We start from the raw sequence: 23310 nt of genomic DNA on the forward strand, positions 1-23310 counted from the left end.
AAAGAATGAAATTAGAACACTTCCTAACACCATACACAAAAATAAACTCCAAATGGATTAAAGACCTACATGTAAGGCCAGACACTATAAAACTCCTAGAGGAAAACATAGGCAGAACACTCTATGACATCCATCAAAGCAAGATCCTTTTTGACCCACCTCCTAGAATCATGGAAATAAAATCAAGAATAAACAAATGGGACCTCATGAAACTTAAAAGCTTTTGCACAGTGAAAGAAACCATAAACAAGACTAAAAGGCAACCCTCAGAATGGGAAAAAATAATTGCCTATGAAACAACGGACAAAGGATTAATCTCCAAAATATACAAGCAGCTCATGAAGCTTAATACCAAAAAAGCAAATAACCCAATCCACACATGGGCAGAAGACCTAAATAGACATTTCTCCAAAGAAGACATACAGATGGCCAACAAACACATGAAAAGATGCTCAACATCACTAATCATCAGAGAAATGCAAGTCAAAGCCACAATGAGGTATCACCTCACACCGATCAGAATGGCCATCATCACAAAATCTGGAAACCACAAATGTTGGAGAGGGTGTGGAGAAAAGGGAACTCTCCTGCACTGTTGGTGGGATTGTAAGTTGGTACAGCCACTATGGAAAACAATTTGGAGGTTCCTTAAAAAACTACAAATAGAACTACCATATGATCCAGTAATCCCACTCCTGGGCATATACCCAAAGAAAACCATAATCCAAAAAGAAACATGTACCATCATGTTTATTGCAGCACTATTTACAATAGCCAGGACATGGAAGCAACCGAAATGCCCATCAACAAATGAATGGATACAGAAGATGTGGCATATATACACAATGGAATATTACTCAGCTATAAAAAGGGATGAGATGGAGCTATATGTAATGAGGTGGATAGAACTACAATCTGTCATACAGAGTGAAGTAAGTCAGAAAGAGAAGGACAAATCTTGTATGCTAACTCACATATACGGAATCTAAAGATGGTACTGATGAACTCAGTGACAAGTACAAGGATGCAGATACAGAGAATGGACTGGAGAACTCAGGGTATGGGAGGGGGCGGGGGGTGAGGGGGAAACTGAGACGAGGCGAGAGAGTGGCGCAGACATGTATATACTACCAACTGTAAAATAGTCGGTGGGAGGTTTTTGTATAACAAGGGGAGTCCAACTCGAGGATGGAGGATGCCTTGGGGGACTGGGGCGGGGAGGGTGGGGGGGGCTCGAAGGGGGGGGAGTCAAGGAAGGGAGGGAATGTGGGGATATGTGTATAAAAACAGATGATTGAACCTGGTGTACCCCCAAAAAAATAAAAAAATAAATTAAAAAAAAAAACAAACCAAAAAAAACCAAAAAAAGAAGCAGACTCACAGATATAGAGAAATAACTAGTGCTTACCAGTGGGGAAAGGGAAAGGTGAAGAGCAATATAGGTGTAGGGAATTAAGAGGCACAAACTACTCTGTATAAAAGAAATAAGCTACAAGGATATATTGCACAACATGGGGAATATAGCCAATATTTTATAGTAACTATAAATGGAGTATAACCTTTAAAAATTGTGAATCACTATATTGTACACTTGTAACTTATATAATATAGTACATCAACTATAACTCAATTAAAAAATCAAAAAACAAACATGTCAGTCAGGGCCTCCTAGATGGCGCAGTGGTTAAGAATCTGCCTACCAATGCAGAGGACACGGGTTCAATCTCTGCTCTGAGAAGATCCCACATGCCATGGAGCAACAAAGCCTATGCACCACAACTATTGAGCCTGTGAGCCACAACTACTGAGCCCATGTGCTGCAACTACTGAAGCCCACGTGCCTAGAGCCCATGCTCCACAACAAGAGAAGCCATAGCAATGAGGAGCCCGCACACCACAACGAAGAGTAGCCCCCGCTCACCGCAACTAAAGAAAGCCCTCGCGCAGCAATAAAGACCCAACACAGCCAATAAATTAATTAATTAATTAATTTAAAAAAAACCCAAAAAACATGTCAGTCAAATGCAATGACACCTGGACCTTGTTTGAATTCCATCTCAAACAAAGAAACTTAAAACATTTTGGAGACAACAGGAGAAATGTTAATATGGACTGTGTATTAGATCACATTAAGGAATAATTATCCATTTTGTTAGAAGCAATATGGTATTATAAGTATATAAGAATATGTCCTTTTTTAGCGATACAACAGAAATATCTGCAGTAAAACCATATGACTGGAATTTACTTTAAATTTCTACTGCAACAACAGAAAGAAAAATAAGATGAAGTGAAGTGTGGCAAAATGTGAATAATTGTTAATTCCGGGAGATAGATTATGTGGGTTCATTATACCTTTCTCTCTACTTCTGTGTATATTTGATATTTTTCCTAAGAAGTTAAAAAAGAGAAGGAAAAATAATGACGGTAAATACCTCAAGAGGATATTATCAGAGTCAAGAGTTACAATGGTTGCTTCTGTAGCTTGTAGTGAAATTAGTTTGGCAAGAGCCTCTGATGTTTTGCCCTATAAATTAAAACATACATGTTAATGCTAAGGAAGAAAAAGTCTTATGTAAAATAAAGGTGTAATCTTTAACATTTACTCAAAAGACAGCTTTAGGACTGTTAATTAGTTCAAATCAGAAAATGTTTCACTTTGAAAATATGAAGTACACAAAATATAAAATATATTATTAGGTATAATTTATAGATAAATAATGTAAATTAATAAGAAAAACATCAGCAGCCAGTAGGTACATGAGTAAAGGACAAAAATAGGCAATTCATTTAAGAAGAAATATAATACCTGATGTGTAGAAAAATGTTTATCCCTGCTATTAATGGAAGAAATGCAAACTAAAGCAACTCTGTGATACCATTTAACGCCTACTAACTTAGCAAAAATTTAGATGGGAGTTGGTGCTGATGAAGTTGTAGTAAAACTACTTCACTAACATACCCTTGATAGCAAAAATTAAGATTAGTAGCATGAGCCATAGAAAGATTTATGCCTTTTAATCATATCCTTTGTAATTTATCCCAAGGTAGTAATTCAATAGAAATAACTATTAAACATGAATATGTTTAATGCAGGACTACCTAAAATTAAACACTGGAAACAATCTGAGAATAAAACCAGAATGGTTTAGCAAATTACAGCACACTGATTTAAGAGAATATTATTCAGAAAGACTGAATAATTACCTAGACTGCAAAAATGGGGAAAAAACTTTAAAGTGTTAAGGGCACAAAGTGGTATGTATACCGTGTTTGCCACTATGTACAATATAAACATATGTGGAACAGGATTAGAAAGTGATTTCCATTACAGCATGGGATTGTGGGTGATTTTTTTTTCTATCATTATTTTAAATCTGTGGTCACATCAATTTTGCCATTAATAATGTGATATAAGTAAAATAAATACTCTCAAATGTCTCTTAAAACAAACATGGACATACTGTACTAGCTAAAGTATTAATTCCATAAATTTGGTAAATCTTCTAAAGTAATATTTAACCTAAAATACTGCCAAAACAAAAATAATTCTTTTAGTACATAGTTAACTACATAAATCAAAGTACATTTCCAATAATTGGTCTAGAAAATATTATGGTCATTTACCCACCCAAGATTTTAACAAATGTCACCCTTTCTTACTTTACCTTTGCTACATGTTCCAGCCACCGGCCTAGTGCAATAAACACAAATAGCATAGGAGGTGTGTCAAAGAAAGTAACAGGGTTCACTTTGGCTCTCTCATACATTGCAACCAGAAGAATAACCAAAGAGTAAGCAAATGCAATGGTAGTTGCCAGCACAATCAGTACATCCATATTTGCAGTTTTATGCTTCAGTGCTTTGTAGGCCTGAATGTAGAAGTGCCAGCCTCCGAAAAACTGTAAAAAACAGTGATCAGTGCTTTGTAAAAAAAAGCCGAAATTCACATATATACCTCAATAACTAAGATACAGTATCAATGTTAACTTCCTTTGGCTTTTATTTAATACATAAACAACTAAGGAGAGATTTTTTTTTTTTTTTTTTTGGCCATGCCACTTGGCTTGCAGGATCTTAGGTCCCCAACCAAAGATCGAACCTGGACCCTGGGGAATTCCCCAAAGGAGAGATTTTAAGCTGAAACAATAATGTTTGTATTCTAGCAGATATGGGTGTGTGTGTGGGGGGGAGGGGTGTAAGGATTCAAATTGCTGTATAAGTCCTTGGCAGTTGTCCTCTACGATCCAATGGATATTCCATAATATAAAGAAAGTCAAATGGTTCTTGGATTTTTCTTTTTGAAGCTGGCAAAAACAAGAACTAGGAAAAGAATTACATTCTTCTGACAATGATTTTTTTATATAAAACTCACCTCCCTCTTCTCAAAATTCAACCTAAGTGATATATCACAAGCTACTGGATCTGGCCACTGTTTTCATTAGGAAACAACTGAAAAGCTTATTTTTCATTAGTACAGGGAAACACACTAAGGTGTTTTTAAATCATTATTGCTTTTTATAAGGATTAGAAAAAGGAATAGATCTATTAGATGGAAGTGTTCCACAGTAAAAGAAGAGTTGAAAACATACAGAGAGTAATGAAATTAAGTGTCATGGAAAAATAATATAACTATTATGATTATTTTATAGAATAAATTAATAATAAATATATTAAAATAAAATATATTTATAATATATTTAATACAACTAACTTAAATATAATTTTAATGCATTTAATATAAACTATAAATATAAAGAAATAAAATATAACATTTTATCAAATTCTTTTCCCACTTAGGCTGTTACAGAATGTTTTTTAAGGACTTTTATTGAGATATAATTGACATACAATAAACTGCATGTTACAGAATATTGAGCAGAGTTCCCTGTGCTATATAGTAGGTCCTTGTTGGTTATCTGTTTTAAATATAGCAGTGTGTACATGTCAATCCCAAACTTCCTACATGTATATACATAACTGAATCACTTTGTTGTACACCTGAAACTAACACAACATTGTTAATCAACTGTACTCCAATATAAAATAAAAAGTTGATTAAAAAAATTTTATTATAACTTTAAATAAAAGTTACCTACAATAGCAGTTATGAATACCAAATTCATAACTGAATATGAATTGAACTCTTATTCTCTGCTTTGTCACTAAACAATATCCTTAGGGGTTAAATGGAATTTATTATCTACTTTAACCACTCAGCTTAAGATAATTTTTGTAAAGCATCCAGAATAAAATGATCATACTTCTGGCCAATATTTATTGTACAATTGAAAACAGCCTCACCTGCAACATTCTGGCTATTTTTCATTATTAACAAATACACTTGCTAAATTTCACTTGCCTGTACAGGTACACACAATAAAAAAGATAGCAAATTCATAACAGACAATCCTGGTAGGATCTGGCGCTCCAGGAACATGGAAGAATGAATGTTAATCATTTCTTCTTGGCTCATGTTCTGATTCTGGTGAAGAGTTTCAAGGTGGTGGTCCATAACCATCATATGTATCATCAGCCCCATTACAGGAATACAGAAAAATAGGCTCACGAGAAAGGCCCGTCGCCACCTAATATAGAAAAGAAAAATCATTTGAGTGAATAGCTAGTGGTTAAAGACTCTATATACTATAAGGAAATACATCTTGTGACCAATTCCCACCCAGTGTAAGTATGATATGGAAAAAACTGACGTGCTAACAGTATGCTAAATTTGTAAAGAGGAATCAAAATCTATTATTCACTGACATTTCAAAAGTACTTACTGTCTTATTTCTCGTTTATGGTCTAAGTGGCCTGCTGACCGGTCCTTCTTGACCAAAGAAGCTTCAAAACCTAAGCTCTAAGGAAATTCATGAGAAAACAATTATTTCACTGAATGTATAAACATTATGTACAGAAGTTCTAAGTTGTGATACTGTCATTAAGAACAATTCGACTCAATTACTAAGTGCAAGTCACTCTGGGGAATATAAAGATGAAGCTGTGGTTCCTTCTCTTAATTACCTTTGTTTCTAATCTTTCATCAAAGGAATGAATATTTCCTCAACTCTAGTTAATGTCTATCCTACTATTCTCAAACTATTGATTTAACTCAAGTGCCATTGTCCTCAGTAGAGATTCTTATATCTAGAAGTAAACAAAGGAAAAAGATGGTGGCGAAGTAGAAGGACGTGGAGTGCATCTCCCTCCACAGATGCATCAGGAATACATCAAAAGATGCAATAATTCTGATAGAAAACCAGCTGAACACTAGCTGAAGAACTTGGACACCAGAAAGGACAGCAAAGATCCCAACATAACTGGGATGAACAACCTCTGGAGTCTGGATTCCTCGAGTCAAGTTGGAGGCTCTGGGTGGGGAGCACCGAGTCCAGGGCTCTAGAGCACTACAGAGTCCTCAGCCACAGGGAAGATTAACCGCAGAGAGTTCTCACGGAGGCCTCTATCAGAGTCTAAGACCTGAATTTGCCCAACTGCCTGCAATTGCCAGTGCTGGATACATCACTCCAAACTACAAACAAGACAGGAACACAAATCCACCCATCAGCACACAGACTAAGCTCACAGATGCCCTAAAACACACCACCTGACAGGACCCTGCTCACCAGAGGGAAAGGACTCACATCCACACACCAGAAAGCAGGAACCACACCCTCCCATCAGGAAGTCTACACAAGACACTGGAACAACCCCACCACAGGGGGCAGAGAACAGAAACAAGAGGAATTACTACTAGGCAGCATAGGGAAAGGAGACAGCAAATAGTATAAATTAGACAAAATGAGAAAACAAAGAAACACCTTGCAGTCAAAGGAGCAAGACAAAAACCCACAAGACCAAATAAATGAAGAGGAAATAGGCAAATTGCTTGAAAAAGAATTCAGAGTAATGATAGTAAAGATGATCCAAAATCTCCAAAACAAAATACAGGAAAAAAAAATTTAATAAGGACCTAGAAGAACTAAAGAGCAAGCAAACAGTAATGAACAACACAATAACTGAAATTAAAAATATTCTAGATGGTATAAACAGCAGAATAACTGAGGCAGAAGAGCAAGTAAGTGAGTTGGAAGATAGAATGGGGGAAAAAACTGCCATAGAGCAGGAAAAAGAAAAAAAGAATAAAAAGAATGGAAGACAGTCTCAGAGACCTCAGGGACAACATTAAGCATACCAACATTCGAATCATAGGCATCCAAGAAGAAGAAAAAAAGAAAGGGCCTGAGAAAATATTTCAAAAGATTCTAGTCGAAAACTTTCCCAACATGGGAAAGGAAATAGTCAGTCAAGTCCAAGCAGGGCAGAGAGTCCCATACAGAACAAACCCAAGGAGAAACACACCGAGGCACATATTAATCAAACTAATAAAAATTAAACACAAAGAAAAAGCATTAACAGCAGCAAGAGAAAAGCAACAAATAACATATAAGGGAAAACCCATAAGGATAACAGCTGCTCTTTCTGCGGAAACTTGGTAGGCCAGAAGGGAGTGGCAGGAGATAATTTAAAAGTCTTTTTTTTTTAAAATAAATAAATTTATTTATTTATTTTATTGGCTGTGTTGGGTCTTCATTGCTGCACATGGGCTTTCTCCAGCTGTGGTGAGCAGGGGCTACTCTTCCCTGCAGTGCACGGACTTTCCATTGCGGTGGCCTCTCTTGTTGCAGAGCACGGGCTCCAGGCACGTGGGCTTCAGCAGTTGCAGCACATGGGCTCAACACTTGTGGCGCACGGGCTCTAGAGCACAGGCTCAATAGTTGTGACGCACGGGCCCAGCTGCTGCACGGCATGTGGTATCTTCCTGGGGCAGGGATCGAACCTGTGTCCCCTGCATTGGCAGGCAGATTCCTACCCACTGCACCAGCTAGGAAGTCCCTAATTAAAGTCTTGAAAGAGAAAAACCTAGAGCCAAGAATACTCTACCCAGCAAGAATCTCATTCAGATTCGATGGAGAAATCAAAAGCTTTACAGACAAGCAAAAGTTGAGAGAATTCAGCACCACCAAGCCAGCCTTACAACAACTGCTAAAGGAACTTCTCTAGGCAGGAAACATAAGAGAAGGAAAAGACCTACAAAAATAAACTGAAAGCAATTAAGAAGATGGTAATAGGAACATACATGTCAACAATCACCTTAAATGTAAGTGGTTTAAATGCTCCAACCAAAAGACACAGACTGACTGAATAGATACAAAAACAAGACCCTTATATATGCTGTGTACAAGAAACCTACTTCAGACCTAGGGACACGTACAGACTGAAAGTAAGGGGATGGAAAAAAATATTCCATGCAAATGGAGGTCAAAAGAAAGCTGGAGTCGCAATACTCATATCAGACAACTTAGACTTTAAAGACTATTACAAGAGACAAAGAAGGACACTATATAATTATCAAGGGATCAATCCAAGAAGAAGATATAACAACTATAAATGTCTATGCACCCAACATAGGAGTACCTCAATACATAAAGCAAATGCTAACAGCCATAAAAGGGGATATCGACAATGACACAATAATAGTAGGAGACTTTAACACCCCACTTACACCAATGCACAGATCATCCAAACAGAAAATAAATAAACACAAGCTTTAAATGACATATTAGACCATCTTGACTTAACTGATATTTATAGGACATTCCACCCAAAAACGACAGAATACACTTTCTTCTCAAGTGCACACAGAACATTCTCCAGGATAGATCACATCTTGGGTCACAAATCAAGCCTTGATAAGTTCAAGAAAACTGAAATCATATCAAGCATCTTCTGCAACCACAATGCCATGAGACTAGATATCAATTACAGGAAAAAAACTAAAAAATACAAACACATGGAGGCTAAACAATACGCTATTAAACAACCAAGAAATCATTGAAGAAATCAAAGAGGAATAAAAAAACATCTAGAAACAAATGACAATGAAAACCCAACGACCCAAAACCTACGGGACGCAGCAAAAGCAGTCCTAAGAGGGAAGTTTATAGCAATACAATCCTGCCTCAAGAAACAAGAAAAATCACAAATAAACAACCTAACCTTACACCTAAAACAATTAGAGAAAAAAGGACAAAAAAACCCCAAAGTGAGCAGAAGGAAATAAATCATAAAGATCAGAGCAGAAATAAATGAAAAAGGAATGAAGCAAACAATAGGAAAGATCAATAAAACTAAAAGCTGGTTCTTAGAGAAGATAAGCAAAATTGATAAACCATTAGCTAGACTCATCAGGAAAAAAAGGGAGAAGACGCAAATCAACAGAATTAGAAATGAAAAAGGAGAGGTAACAACCGACACTGCAGAAATACAAAAGATTGTGACAGACTACTACAAGCAACTCTATGCCAATAAATTGGAAAAACTGGAAGAAATGGATGAATTCTTAGAAAAGTACAATCTCCCAAGACTGAACCAGGAAAAAGTAGAAAATATGAACAGACCAATCACAAACACTGAAATTGAGACTGTGATTAAAAATCTCCCAACACACAAAAGCCCAGGGCCAGATGACTTCACAGGCAAACTCCATCAAACATTTAGAGAAGAACTAATACCTATCCTTCTCAAACTCTTCCAAAATAGAGCTGAAGGAGGAGCACTCCCAAATGCATTCTACAAGGCCAGCATCACCCTGACACCAAAACCAGGCAAAGATGACACCAAAAAAAAAAAAAAAAAAAAAGGAAACTTACAGGTCAGTATCACTGATGAACATAGATGCAAAAATCCTCAACATAATACTAGCAAACAGAATCCAAGAGCACATTAAAAAGATCATACACCATAATCAAGTGGGGTTTATCCCTGGAATAGAAGGATTCTTCAATATACGCAAATCAATCAATGGGATACATCATAGTAACAAATTGAAGGACAAAAACCATATGATAATCTCAAAAGATGCAGAAAAAGCTTTTGACAAAATTCAACATCCATTTATGATAAAAAGTCTCCAGAAAATGAGCATAGAAGGAAATTACCTCAACATAATAAAAGCCATATATGACAAACCAACAGCCAGCATCATTCTAAATGGTGAAAAACTGAAAGCATTCCCTCTAAGAACAGGAACAAGACAAGGCTGCCCACTCTCACCACTATTATTCAATACAGTTTTGGAAGTGTTAGCTACACCAATCAGAGAAGAAAACGAAATAAAAGAAATAAAATTGGAAAAGAAGTATTATTGTCACTCTTTGCAGATGACATTATATTATACATAGAAAACCCTAAAGATGTTATCGGAAAACTGCTAGCACTAATCGATGAATTTAGTAAAGTTGCAGGATACAAAATTAATGCACAGAAATCTCTTGCATTCCTATACACTAACAACGAAAGAGCAGAAAGAGAAATTAAGGAAACTCTCCCATTTACCACTGCAACAAAAAGAATAAAATACCTAGGAATAAAGCTGCCTAAGGAGGCAAAAGATCTGTATGCAGAAAACTATAAGACACTGACGAAAGAAATCAAAGATGATAGAAACAGATGGAGGGACACACCATGTTTTTGGATTGGAAGAATCAACATTGTGAAAATGACTGTACAACCCAAAGCAATCTACAGATTCAACACAATCCCTATCAAATTACCAACAGCATTTTTCACAGAACTAGAATAAGAAATTTTATGATTTGTATGGAAACGCAAAAGACCCCGAATAGCCAAAGCAATCTTGAGAAGGAAAGACAGAGCTGGAGGAATCAGGCTCCCTGACTTGAAAGTATACAACAAGGCTACAGTGATCAAGATAGTATGGTACTGGCACAAAAACAGGCATATAGATCAATGGAACAGACTAGAGAGCCCAGAAATAAACCCACACCCGTATGGGCAAAGGAGGCAAGAACATACAATGGAGAAAAGATAGCCTCTTCAATAAGTGGTGCTGGGAAAATTGGACAGCTACACGTAAAAGAATGAAATTAGAACACTTCTTAACACCATACATAAAAATAAACTCAAAATGGATTAAAGAGCTAAATGTAAGGCCAGACACACTTTCCTCTTAGAGGAAAATGTAGGCAGAGCACTCTATGACATACAGCAAAGCAAGATCCTTTTTGATCCACCTCCTAAGAATAATGGAAATAAAATCAAAAATAAACAAATGGGACCTAATGAAACGTAAAAGCTTTTGCACAGCGAAAGAAACCACAAACAAGACAAGAAGACAGTCCTCAGAATGGGAGAAAATATTTGTCAATGAAGCAATGGACAAAGGATTAATCTCCAAATCATACAAGCAGCTCATGCAGCTTAATAGCAAAAAAGCAAATAACCCAATCCACAAATGGGCGGAAGACATAAATAGACATTTCTCCAAAGAAAACATGCAGATGGCTAACAGACACATGAAAAGATGCTCAACATCACTAATCATTAGAGAAATGCAAGTCAAAGCCCCAGTGAGGTATCACCTCACACCAGTCAGAATGGCCATCATCAAGGAATCTAAAAACAAGAAATGCTGGAGAGGGTGCAGAGAAAAGGGAACCCTCCTGCATTGTTGGTGGGAATGTAAATTGATACAGCCACTATGGAGAACAGTATGGAGGTTCCCTGAAAAACTAAAAATAGAACTATCATGTGACCCAGCAATCCCACTCAGGGGTATATACCCTGAGAAAACCATAAACCAAAAAGAAACATGTGACACAATGTTCACTGTAGCACCATTTATAATAGCCAGGACACAGAAGCAATCTAAATGCCCATCAACAGATGAATGCCTAAAGCAGATGTGGCATGTATATACAATGGAATATTAGCCATAAAAAGGAATGAAATTGAGTTATTTGTAGTGAGGTGAATGGACCTAGAGTCTGTCATACAGAGTGAAGTAAGCCAGAAAGAGAAAAACAAGTATCGTATGCTAACTCATATATATGGAATCTAAAAAATGGTACTGACGAACCCAGTGACAGAGCAAGAATAAAGATGCAGTTGTAGAGAACGGACTTGAGGGGGGGGGAAGCTGGGACGAAGTGAGAGAGTAGCATTGACATATATACACTACCAAATGTAAAATAGATACCTAGTGGGAAGCTGCTGCATAACACAGGGAGATCAACTCGATGATGGGTGATGACTTAGAGGGTGGGATAGGGAGTGTAGGAAGGAGTCGTGGGAGGCAGGGGATATGGGGATATATGTATAAATACAGTTAATTCACTTTGTTATCTAGCAAAAACTGGCACAACAGTGTAAAGCAATTATATTCCAATAAAGAGCTTTAAAAAATAAAATAAAAATAAATATTAAAAAAAAGAATTAAACTAAAGCCTCCAATAAGTAATTTTGGAAAAAAGCAGAATGTATTACTTGGTCTGGCTGACAGAGTGTATGATGACCTAATAAAGACAGAATTAAGATATATACACTACTATGTATAAAATAGATAACCAATGAGAACCTACTGTATAGCACAGGGAACTCTATTCAATGATCTGTGGTGAGCTCAATGGGAAGGAAATCTAAAAAAGTGGGGATATATGTATACATATAACTGATTCACTTTGCTGTAGAGCAGAAACTAACACAACATTGTAAAGCAACTATACTCCGATTAAAAACAAGACAGAATTCAGCAGTAACATCATAAACCTTACACTTAGACAAGCATCTACTAGTACTGATGTATATTAATCATTTTATTTTTAATTTTAGCTTTGACATATATCTATCCAATATAGGTCACAAAAGCTAGCATCATACTAAATATATTATTCAAAGCTTTGCATATTCAGTCTTTACTCTTGTTCTACCAGAAAAAAGAACATGAACAAAAATTTTGCCCAATAAAATAAAGTACTGAAAGAAAATTACACCTAAGTAAGACTCATATGAACATAGACAGTAACATACACTATGTTTTGAATTGCTAGGGAAAATGCTGCTATCTTACATTTCTTGGCAGTGTAGCACAGTGAAAAGAAAATGCATAAACATTGGAATCAGAAAGATTAGGCTCAAATCCCAGCTATGACACTTATTAGCTATGTGCCTGTGGGGAAGTAACTTAACATCTCATAACAGCACTGTTGTGGGAATTAAATCAAGAGTTGAAGCTTTGCAATTTTGGTAACTGGCACATAGTAGATACTTGACAATGCTAGCTTCACAAGATGTTAATGGTACTACTATCTACATTAATTAACAGGATCTTAAAAAAATTAACAGGATCTTGTCCGAACGATTAATATGCTCTTTAACAGATCATTAGAACACCAATGCTATATACCACATTGAAACTTTTAAAGCACTTTCACATGTATCACCACTTAAGATTTACTGAAGAATGAAGGATGAATTTGTCACAAAGAAAAAGGTTTGGTCTTTTAAATTTTTTACTTTAACTAAGACATCATTTGCTTTGACCTAACAAACAATACAGCATGTAGCAGCATGCTTCACTTTCTTAGTGATTAACATGAATTTTACTCATAACAAACTGTATTTTACTTACATTTTCTAAATGTTTTTAAATGATCTGTGGTTCTATCTTAAGTTTGCTCCTGATTAATAGTGCCAATGTGCCTTTACCTAATTCTTCCTGACAAAGACCAAAAAAAGAAAAAAAAAGACAGACACACTTACGTTAAATTTCGAGACAGATGTTTTCTATAGAGTAAACAGAGGAATCGGATTTTTTTCATTGTCTCTATCTGATACAAACCAGAAGTGATTTGAGGGAGTGCTAAATGGATAGGTAACAACACAGAAATGCAAAGTCTTGGCACGTACCTCAATTGTATGAATAATATCTCTGGGACCAATAATTTCTGGATCATATTTAATATGTGCTTTGTTGGTTGCCAGAGCCACAGAGCAGTAGAAGATTCCTCCACGTTTTGTGAGGGTAGACTCTATTTTATGTACACAGGAGGCACATGTCATTCCTCTCACCTGTTAAAGACAAAGGCTGTTATTCAGAAATATACTTTTTCCTCTATTAAACATGAGTTATTACTTTAAACTAAAAGAGCTCTTGTAACATGGGATTAATATACAAGACCTTACCTGAACTATTAATATGCTTTAGATACAATCATTAGATCATTGTTTTTATATTACATTGAACAAAGAGATGGTCCCAGCTGCAAAAATTTTTATTTAATTTATTTTTTTTAATATTTATTTATTTATTTATTTATTTTTGGCTGCGTCAGGTCAGTTGCAGCATGCAGGATCTTCAACTAAGGCATGTGGGATCTTTCTTTGCAGTGCACAGGCTCTTCCTTGTGGCACGCGAGCTTCTCTCTAGTTGTGGCATGCGGGTTTTCTCTCTTCTAGTTGTGGCATGCAGGCTCCAGGATGCATGGGCTCTGTAGTTGTGGTGCATGGGTTCCAGAGCACACGGCCTCTGTAGTTTGCGGCACTCAGGCTCTCTAGTTGAGGCGTGCAAGCTCTGTAGCTGTGGTGCGCAGGCTTAGTTACCCCATGGCATGTGGGATCTTAGTTCCCTGACCAGGGATCGAACCCAAATCCCTGGCACTGGAAGGCGGATTCTTTACCACTGGACCACAAGGGAAGTCCCCCAGTTGCAACAGTTTAAATAGAAAAGGATCTCATTGAGTCTCCCTCTTCCTGTTATCACTCAATGATAGAGGATTTGACAACTATCATTGTTTCTTGTATTCAATGCCTTGCTTCCCTCTAGATTTTTTTTCATCCTGCTAAAGTATATATGTAAGTCTGTATGTATATATATAGTATTACTTCTAGTGAAGGTTAATGGATGACAAAAGTGTTCTACCTTTGTCCAAAAATGTGTTTTGCCCTATGTCTTGAGTGAGGTTATACTTCAGTTGGGTATTAAATTCTAAAATGGAGGGGCAGGACTTCTGGAATGACTGTGTGAGGAGCTCAGCAAATCCTCTCCCCAAAGAGCAATGATAAAGCTGGATAAAAGTTTCAAAAACCAACCACTGAGGGGATTTCCCTGGTGGCACAGTGGTTAGGAATCTGCCTGCCAATGCAGGGCACATGGGTTTGATCCCTGGCCTGGGAAGATCCCACATGCCATGGAACAACTAAGCCCATGTGCCACAATTACTGAGCCTGTGCTCTGGAGCCTGCAAGCCACAACTACTGAGCCCATGTACCACAACTATTGAAGCCCACGTGCCTAGAGCCTGTGCTCCACAACAAGAGAAGCCACCACAATGAGAAGCCCATGAGCCACAACGAAGAGTAGGCCCCGCTCGTCGCAACTAGAGAAAAGCCTGTGCACAGCAACAAAGACCCAATGCAGCCAATAAATAAATTAATGAATTAATTAATTAAAAAAAAAACAACCACTGAAAGATTACGGGAAGTAACCAAAAAGAGTATACAACAAATGACAAAGTACTTATTCAAGAATATCTACCAAAAGAATATCATTAATAGTGGAGTAAGGATTTCTGAAAATTCTCTCCTCCACAAAAGCAATGAGAAAACTTGCATAAGTTGTCAGAACCAACTTTTTCAGAAAAGTTGGAAAAAAGGGAACTCTTGTACACTGTTTGTTGGAATGTAAATTGCTGCAGCCACTATAGAAAACAATATGAATTTTCCTCAAAAAACTAAAAATAGAACTACCATATGACCCAGCAATTCCACTCCTGTGTATATATCCAAAGAAAGCAAAAACATTAATTCAAAAAGATACAAGTACCTCAATGTTCACAGCTGCATTATTACAATAACCAAGATATGGAAGCAACCTAAGTTCCATCAATAGATGAATGGATAAAGAAGATATGTGTGTGTGTGTGTGTGTGTGTGCGCGCGCATGTGTACACAATGGAATACTACTCAGTCATAAAAAAGAATGGAATTTTGCCATTTGCAACAACATGAATGGACTTGGAGGTTATTATGCTTGGTGAAATAAGTCAGAGAGAGACAGACAAATACTGTATCTTATCATTTATATGTGGAATCTAAAAAATAAAACAAATGAATATAATAAGCAGAAACAGACTCATAGAGAACAAACTAGTGGTTACCAATGGGGAGAGGAAAGGGGAGGATGGGCAAGATAGGAGTAGAGATTAAAAGGTACAAACTGTTATGTACAAAATAAATAAGCTACAAGGATATATTGCACAACACAGGATATATAGCCAATATTTTAAAATAACTTTAAATGGAGTATAATCTGCAAGAATTTTGAATCACTATGCTGTACACCTGAAACTAACATAATATTGTAAATCAACTACACCTCAATTTTAAAAATTGATTAAAAAAGGAATTTGGAAATTAAACAAAAGCTTGCAGCAACACAGGAAGCATTTATTCAAGAAAATCAGATGAACTCCAATAAAATAGCAAGCTATATGGCATTACAATTTTCCATATTCCTATCCCCTCTCCTCCAGCTCTGTGGTTGCTATGAAGACCAACAGGCCATGATTATGGTGAAAAATAGTATCAGGGAAGCCACCAGAGAGGACAGAAAAGGACTGGAGTACCTTCAAAGCCTCATTCCCAGAGAACTGTCGTTATCTGACCTATCTGATGGTTCTCTGAAATATCCCACTTGCAAAGATGTCTGTCCTGACAATCTCAGTGAATGCAAATAGCCTTTTCCCCAGGAGAATTTGTCAAAAACAATTAGAGGGAATTATTTAACCTTGTGGCTGCCTGAGCCAGGGGATAACAGCCAGGGCGAACAATAGACTAACAAAAAAGCCTAAAAGGGAAAGCTGGGAAGCAAGATGTCCATAACAGCTCCAACATATTCCTAGGAATCTAGAAGGCCATGCACATGCATAGGGTTATACACATGTCCAGGGCTGTGCGTATGTTCAGAAAAGAACTGAAAAGGCCCTAACTTCTCACCTCAGGCTTACCTTTAGTCTCCACAGAAGCAGGAATTGAGGGCTAAGGCAAAACTGACAACTGCATAGCTGAGTGTTCAAGGCACGCCCCAACATTTACAAAGGGCTCTTTAGCAAAGACTGGGAGACTTATTGGTTCCAGATATTTAAGGCAATCACTGTCCAGTCATTAGCTGGCCACTGAGCTAACCACACAGAGATTTCAGTGGCCGCACACAGCAAAGAATGTAGACTTCATAGAATTAGTTCAGAAGTCACTAAACAAACAATAACAATGACAAACAGCAACAAACAACAAACCCTGAGGAGAAGGGAGGAATCTTACTTCCAGAGTTACTACATTATATTTTCAACAAAAAACTGTCAGACATGCAATGAAACAAAAAAGTATGGTCTATACACAGGAAAAAGAAAAGTAATCAACAGAAACTTTCCCTGAGGAAGCCCAGACACTGAATTTACTAGGCAAAGCTTTTAGCAAGTATATTCAGTGAACTAAAGGAAATGATGTTTAAAGAATTAAAGGAAAGTAAGAGACTAATATCTCACCAAACAGAGAGTATCAGTAAAGAGAGGGATTATTAAAAAGGCCCAATGTGGGACTTCCTAGGTGGCACAGTGGGTAAGAATCCACCTGCCAATGCAGGGGACACGGGTTCAATCCCTGCCCCAGGAAGATCCCACATGCCGTGGAGCAACTAAGCCCATGCACCACAACTATTGAGCCTGCGCTTTAGAGCCTGTGAGCCACAACTATTGAGCCCATGTACTGCAACTACTGAAGCCCACACGCCTAGAGCCTGTGCTCTGCAACAAGAGAGGCCACCGCAATGAGGAGCCCGTGCACCACAATGAAGAGTAGCCCCCACTCGCCACAACTAGAGAAAGCCCATGTGCAGCAACAAAGACCCAACACAGCCAATAAAATAATAAATAAATAAATAAATAAATAAATAAATAAATAAATAAATAAATGTATTTAAAAAAAAAAAGTCCCAATGGAAAGTTTGGAGTTGAAAAACCACACTAACTGAAATGAAATCAGTGCCTATGAGGAAATGTATGTGTCAATATTTTAAAATATGAAAGATCTCAAATAAATAACCTAACTTTCTACCTTAAGAAACTAGAAAAAGTAGAACAAACTAAACCTAAAGTAAGCAGATGGCAGGAAGTAATAAAGATTAGAGTGAAAATGAACAAAAGACAGAATAGAGAAAATCAACAAAACCAGAAGTTGGTTACTTGAAAAGACTGACAAAATTGACAAACTTTAGGCTGGAGTGATGAAGGAAAAAAAAAAGACTCAAATGATTCATATCAAGAATGAGGAATGACTGCTAATATGTATGGGATTTCCTTTGGGGGTGATGAAAATGTTTTGAAGTTGGCTAGTGGTGATTAGTTGTACATCTCTGAGAACATGCTAAAAACCACTGAATTGTACACTTTAAGAGGGTGAGTTTTATGGTGTGTAAATTATATTTCAATAAAGCTATTAATTTTTAGAAGTCTTTAAAAAGTACAAACCAACCCCTTCTTTTTAATAGCTCCTTAGTACCCCATGGTAAGGATGTATGTAGCAATCTCCAATGACTGACATTTAGTTTGTTTCCTATCTTTTGCTATTATAAAAATACTATAACGAACATCTTTGCACACATACCATTTTATACATATCCAACTATGTCTACTGGATAATTTACTACAAGCAGAGCTTCTTAGGCAAAGGCTATGTGCAATTTTACTTTTTTTAAAATATTTCTTTATTGCCTGCATTGAGTCTTCATTGCTGCACATGGGGTTTCTCTAGTTGTGGCCAGTGTGGGCTACTCTTCGTTGCGGTGCCGGACTTTTCAGTGCAGTAGCTTCTCTTGTTGCGGAGTACGGGCTCTAGGCACATGGGCTTCAGTAGTTGTGGCAGGCAGGCTCAGTAGCTGTGGCACATGGGCTTAGTTGCTCTGCGGCACATGGGATCTTCCCGGACCAGGGCTCGAACCCGTATCCCCTGCATTGGCAGGCAGATTCTTAACCACTGTACCACCAGGGAAGCCCCACAATTTTACTTTTGATAGATATTGACAAATTCTTCTGTTGAGATCTTGTATCAACTGACATTCCACCAGCAATATATGAGAGATCAAACACAGTGTAACAACAATGCTTTTTATCTTTACCAATCTAATAGGTGGAAGATGGCATTTCAGTGCAGTTTTAATTTGCTTTACTCTTATTAAAAGTGAGATTGAACGTTTTTTCATTTAAGGAGGTACTGTTCTGACTTTTCTGTGAACTGTCAGTTCATATCCTTTACCATCTCTCTTTTGGGTTGATGGCTCTTATTGATTTACAACAGTTCTTCATATATTAAGAAAATTAACTTTCATTTATGATATTGAATTACAATTATTTTACTTGCCTTTTGACTTTGTTTTTGGTGTTTTTCTCCCAAGAAGAAATTTTTATGTACCTGAATTTATCAATCTTGTCTTTTATGGATTTTGTATGATGTTTAGAAAGACTCTTCCTATTCTAATATTATTTTTTTAACTTTTTTTTTCTTTTTTTGGCTGTGTTGGGTCTTCCCTGCTGTGTGTGGGCTTTCTCTAGTTGTGGGGGGTGTGCACCACACTTCGTTGCAGTGCACGGGACCCTCAGTGTGGTGGCTTCTCTTGTTGCGGAGCACAACCTTTAGGCACACGGGCCTCAGCAGTTGCAGCATGCAGGCTCAGTAGTTGTGATGCATGGGCTCAGCAGTTGTGGCTTGTGGGCTCCAGAGACCAGGCCCAGCAGTTGTGGCACATGGACCCAGTTGCTTTGAGGCATATGGGATCTTCCTGGACCAGCGATCGAATCCATGTCCCCTGGATTGGCAGGTGGACTCCTAAACACTCCGCCACCAGGGAAGCCCTAATATTATATTTTAAATGAAAGATCAGATGTTATCACTGGGAAAAACTAGGTAGAGGCTACATGGAAATTCTCTGTATTATTTTTGCAACTTCTTTGTGAGCTTAAAATTATTTTCACAATGGACTTATGGACTGATGTATGATAAAACAAATATTGTAAAATGTTAATTGTAGAATCTAAGCAGTGTGTATAACAATGTTCCACTGTACAGTTCTTTTTTTTTTTTTTTCATGGTATTTTTTTTTTGGGGGGTACACCAGGTTCAATCATCTGTTTTTATACACATATCCCCGTATTCCCTCCCTTCCTTGACTCCCCCCTCTTCGAGACCCCCCCACCCTCCCCGCCCCAGTCCTCTAAGGCATCTTCCATCCTCGAGTTGGACTCCCTTTGTTACACAACAACTTCCCACTGACTATTTTACAGTTGGTAGCATGTATATGTCTGTGCTACTCTCTCACTTCGTCTCAGTTTCCCCTTCACCCCCCGCCCCCTCCCATACCCTGAGTTCTCCAGTCCATTCTCTGTATCTGCATCCTAGTTCTTGTCACTGAGTTCATCAGTACCATCTTTAGATTCCCTATATGTGAGTTAGCATACAAGATTTGTCCTTCTCTTTCTAACTTACTTCACTCTGTATGACAGATTGTAGTTCTACCCACCTCATTACATGTAGCTCCATCTCATCCCTTTTTATGGCTGAGTAATATTCCATTGTATATATATGCCACATCTTCTGTATCCATTCATTTGTTGATGGGCATTTCGGTTGCTTCCATGTCCTGGCTATTGTAAATAGTGCTGCAATAAACATGATGGTACAAGTTTCTTTTGGGATTATGGTTTTCTTTGGGTATATGCCCAGGAGTGGGATTATTGGATCATATGGTAGTTCTATTTGTAGTTTTTTAAGGAACCTCCAAATTGTTTTCCATAGTGGCTGTACCAACTTACAGTCCCACCAACAGTGCAGGAGAGTTCCCTTTTCTCCACACCCTCTCCAACATTTGTGGTTTCCAGATTTTGTGATGATGGCCATTCTGATCGGTGTGAGGTGATACCTCATTGTGGCTTTGACTTGCATTTCTCTGATGATGAGTGATGTTGAGCATCTTTTCATGTGTTTGTTGGCCATCTGTATGTCTTCTTTGGAGAAATGTCTATTTAGGTCTTCTGCCCATGTGTGGATTGGGTTATTTGCTTTTTTGGTATTAAGCTTCATGAGCTGCTTGTATATTTTGGAGGTTAATCCTTTGTCCGTTGTTTCATAGGCAACTATTTTTTCCCATTCTGAGGGTTGCCTTTTAGTCTTGTTTATGGTTTCTTTCACTGTGCAAAAGCTTTTAAGTTTCATGAGGTCCCATTTGTTTATTCTTGATTTTATTTCCATGATTCTAGGAGGTGGGTCAAAAAGGATCTTGCTTTGATGGATGTCATAGAGTGTTCTGCCTATGTTTTCCTCTAGGAGTTTTATAGTGTCTGGCCTTACATGTAGGTCTTTAATCCATTTGGAGTTTATTTTTGTGTATGGTGTTAGGAAGTATTCTAATTTCATTCTTTTACATGTTGCTGTCCAGTTTTCCCAGCACCACTTACTGAAGAGGCTGTTTTTTTTTCCATTGTATACTCATGCCTTCTTTGTCAAAGATAAGGTGCCCATATGTGTTTGGGCTTACTTCTGAGTTCCCTATTCTATTCCATTGATCTTCCTTTCTGTTTTTGTGCCAGTACCATACTGTCTTGATCACTATGGCCTTGTAGTATAGTTTGGAGTCAGGAAGCCTGATTCCACCAACTCCATTTTTCCTTCTCAAGATTGCTTTGGCTATTCGGGGGCTTTTGCGTTTCCATACAAATCATAAGATTTCTTGCTCTAGTTCTGTGAAAAATGCCATTGGTAATTTGATCGGGATTGCAATGAATCTGTAAATTGCTTTGGGTAGTACAGTCATTTTCACGATGTTGATTCTTCCAATCCAGGAACATGGTATGTCTCTGCATCTGTTTGTGTCGTCTTTGATTTCTTTCATCAATGTCTTAAAGTTTTCTGCATACAGATCTTTTGCCTCCTTAGGCAGGTTTATTCCTAGGTATTTTATTCTTTTGGTTGCAATGGTGAATGGGAGAGTTTCCTTAATTTCTCTTTCTGCTCTTCCGTTGTTGGTGTATAGGAATGCAAGAGATTTCTGTGCATTAATTTTGTATCCTGCTATTTTACTAAATTCATCAATTAGTGCTAGCAGTTTTCTGGTAGAGTCTTTAGGGTTTTCTATATATAATATCATGTCATCTGCAAAGAGTGTCAATTTTACTTCTTCTTTTCCAATTTGGATTCCTTTTATTTCTTTTTCTTCTCTGATTGCTGTGGCTAAAACTTCCAAAACTGTGTTGAATAATAATGGTGAGAGTGGACACCCTTGTCTTGTTCCTGTTCTTAGAGGGAATGCTTCCAGTTTTTCCCCATTGAGAACGATGTTGGCTTTTGGTTTCTCATATATGGCTTTTATTATGTTGAGGTAATTTCCTTCTATGCCCATTTTCTGGAGAGCTGTTCTCATAAATGGATGTTGAACTTTGTCAAAAGCTTTTTCTGCATCTATTGAAATGATCATATGGTTTTTATCCTTCAATTTGTTGATATGATGTATCACGTTGATTGATTTGCATATATTGAAGAATCCTTGCATCCCAGGGATAAACCCCACTTGATCATGGTGTATGATTTTTTCATGTGCTGTTGGAGTCTGTTAGCTAGTATTTTGTTGAGGATTTTTGCATCTATATTCATCAGTGATATTGGTCTGTAGTCTTCTTTTTTTGTGACATCTTTGCCTGGTTTTGGTATCAGGGTGATGGTAGCCTCGTAGAATGAGTTTGGGAGTGTTCCGCCTTCTGCAATATTTTGGAAGAGTTTGAGAAGGATAGGTGTGAGCTCTTCTCTAAATGTTGGATAGAATTCGCCCGTGAACCCATCTGGTCCTGGGCTTTTGTGTGTTGGGAGATTTTGAATCACTGCCTCAATTTCCGTACTTGTGATTGGTCTGTTCATGGTTTACAGTTCTTTTTGACTTTTGTGATGTCTGAAATTTTTATAATAAAATATTGAAAAAAACTTTCTTTTTTCTTCTAGTAATTTCATGGTTTCATTTTATCATTCAAATTTTTGTTTGTGTTGGAACTTATTTTGGTACAGGGTTAAATTTTTTGTTTTAATTATTTAAGTTATACAAATAAAACTTGATTTGCTGAGTTGGAGAAAATGTCATTTTAAACCAATATGCCTTATAACCTGGTTTTATGACTTTATTTATAAAATTTAAGTCTTTAATACATCTAGAATTTATTCCTTTACATGCTACTAGGTAGGAATCATACTGTATTTTAAAAGCTGATTTTCATTTATTCATTCAAACCCAACTCTTGTTTATTGGTTCATAATAGAGATAACGATTACCTTTTACATTCTATGCTTGAAGGCCACCCTGTCGTATCTTTCCAGTTTCCCTAATTTTCATTTTATGTTTTATTTTTCCCAGCATTT

At 37.2% G+C, this 23310-nt stretch overlaps 1 protein-coding gene across 2 annotated transcripts in view; it reads right to left on the reverse strand.

Annotated features, from left to right (window-relative positions):
* The window catches only part of ATP7A (ATPase copper transporting alpha), a 174720-nt gene that overhangs the window by 30622 nt on the left and 120788 nt on the right, over positions 1-23310 (reverse strand). Inside the window, exons 7-11 of one of the 2 annotated variants that reach the window (XM_057717883.1) lie at positions 13771-13932; positions 5784-5860; positions 5363-5588; positions 3669-3902; positions 2436-2527 (exon numbers count right to left, since the gene is read on the reverse strand). In XM_057717883.1, coding sequence (XP_057573866.1) covers positions 2436-2527; positions 3669-3902; positions 5363-5588; positions 5784-5860; positions 13771-13932 — 791 coding nt within the window. The remainder of the gene's footprint in view (positions 1-2435; positions 2528-3668; positions 3903-5362; positions 5589-5783; positions 5861-13770; positions 13933-23310) is intronic. The other variant, XM_057717884.1, reaches the window with a different exon arrangement.

The sequence above is a fragment of the Hippopotamus amphibius genome, chromosome X, assembly GCF_030028045.1.
Source record: "Hippopotamus amphibius kiboko isolate mHipAmp2 chromosome X, mHipAmp2.hap2, whole genome shotgun sequence".
Lineage (NCBI taxonomy): Eukaryota > Metazoa > Chordata > Mammalia > Artiodactyla > Hippopotamidae > Hippopotamus > Hippopotamus amphibius.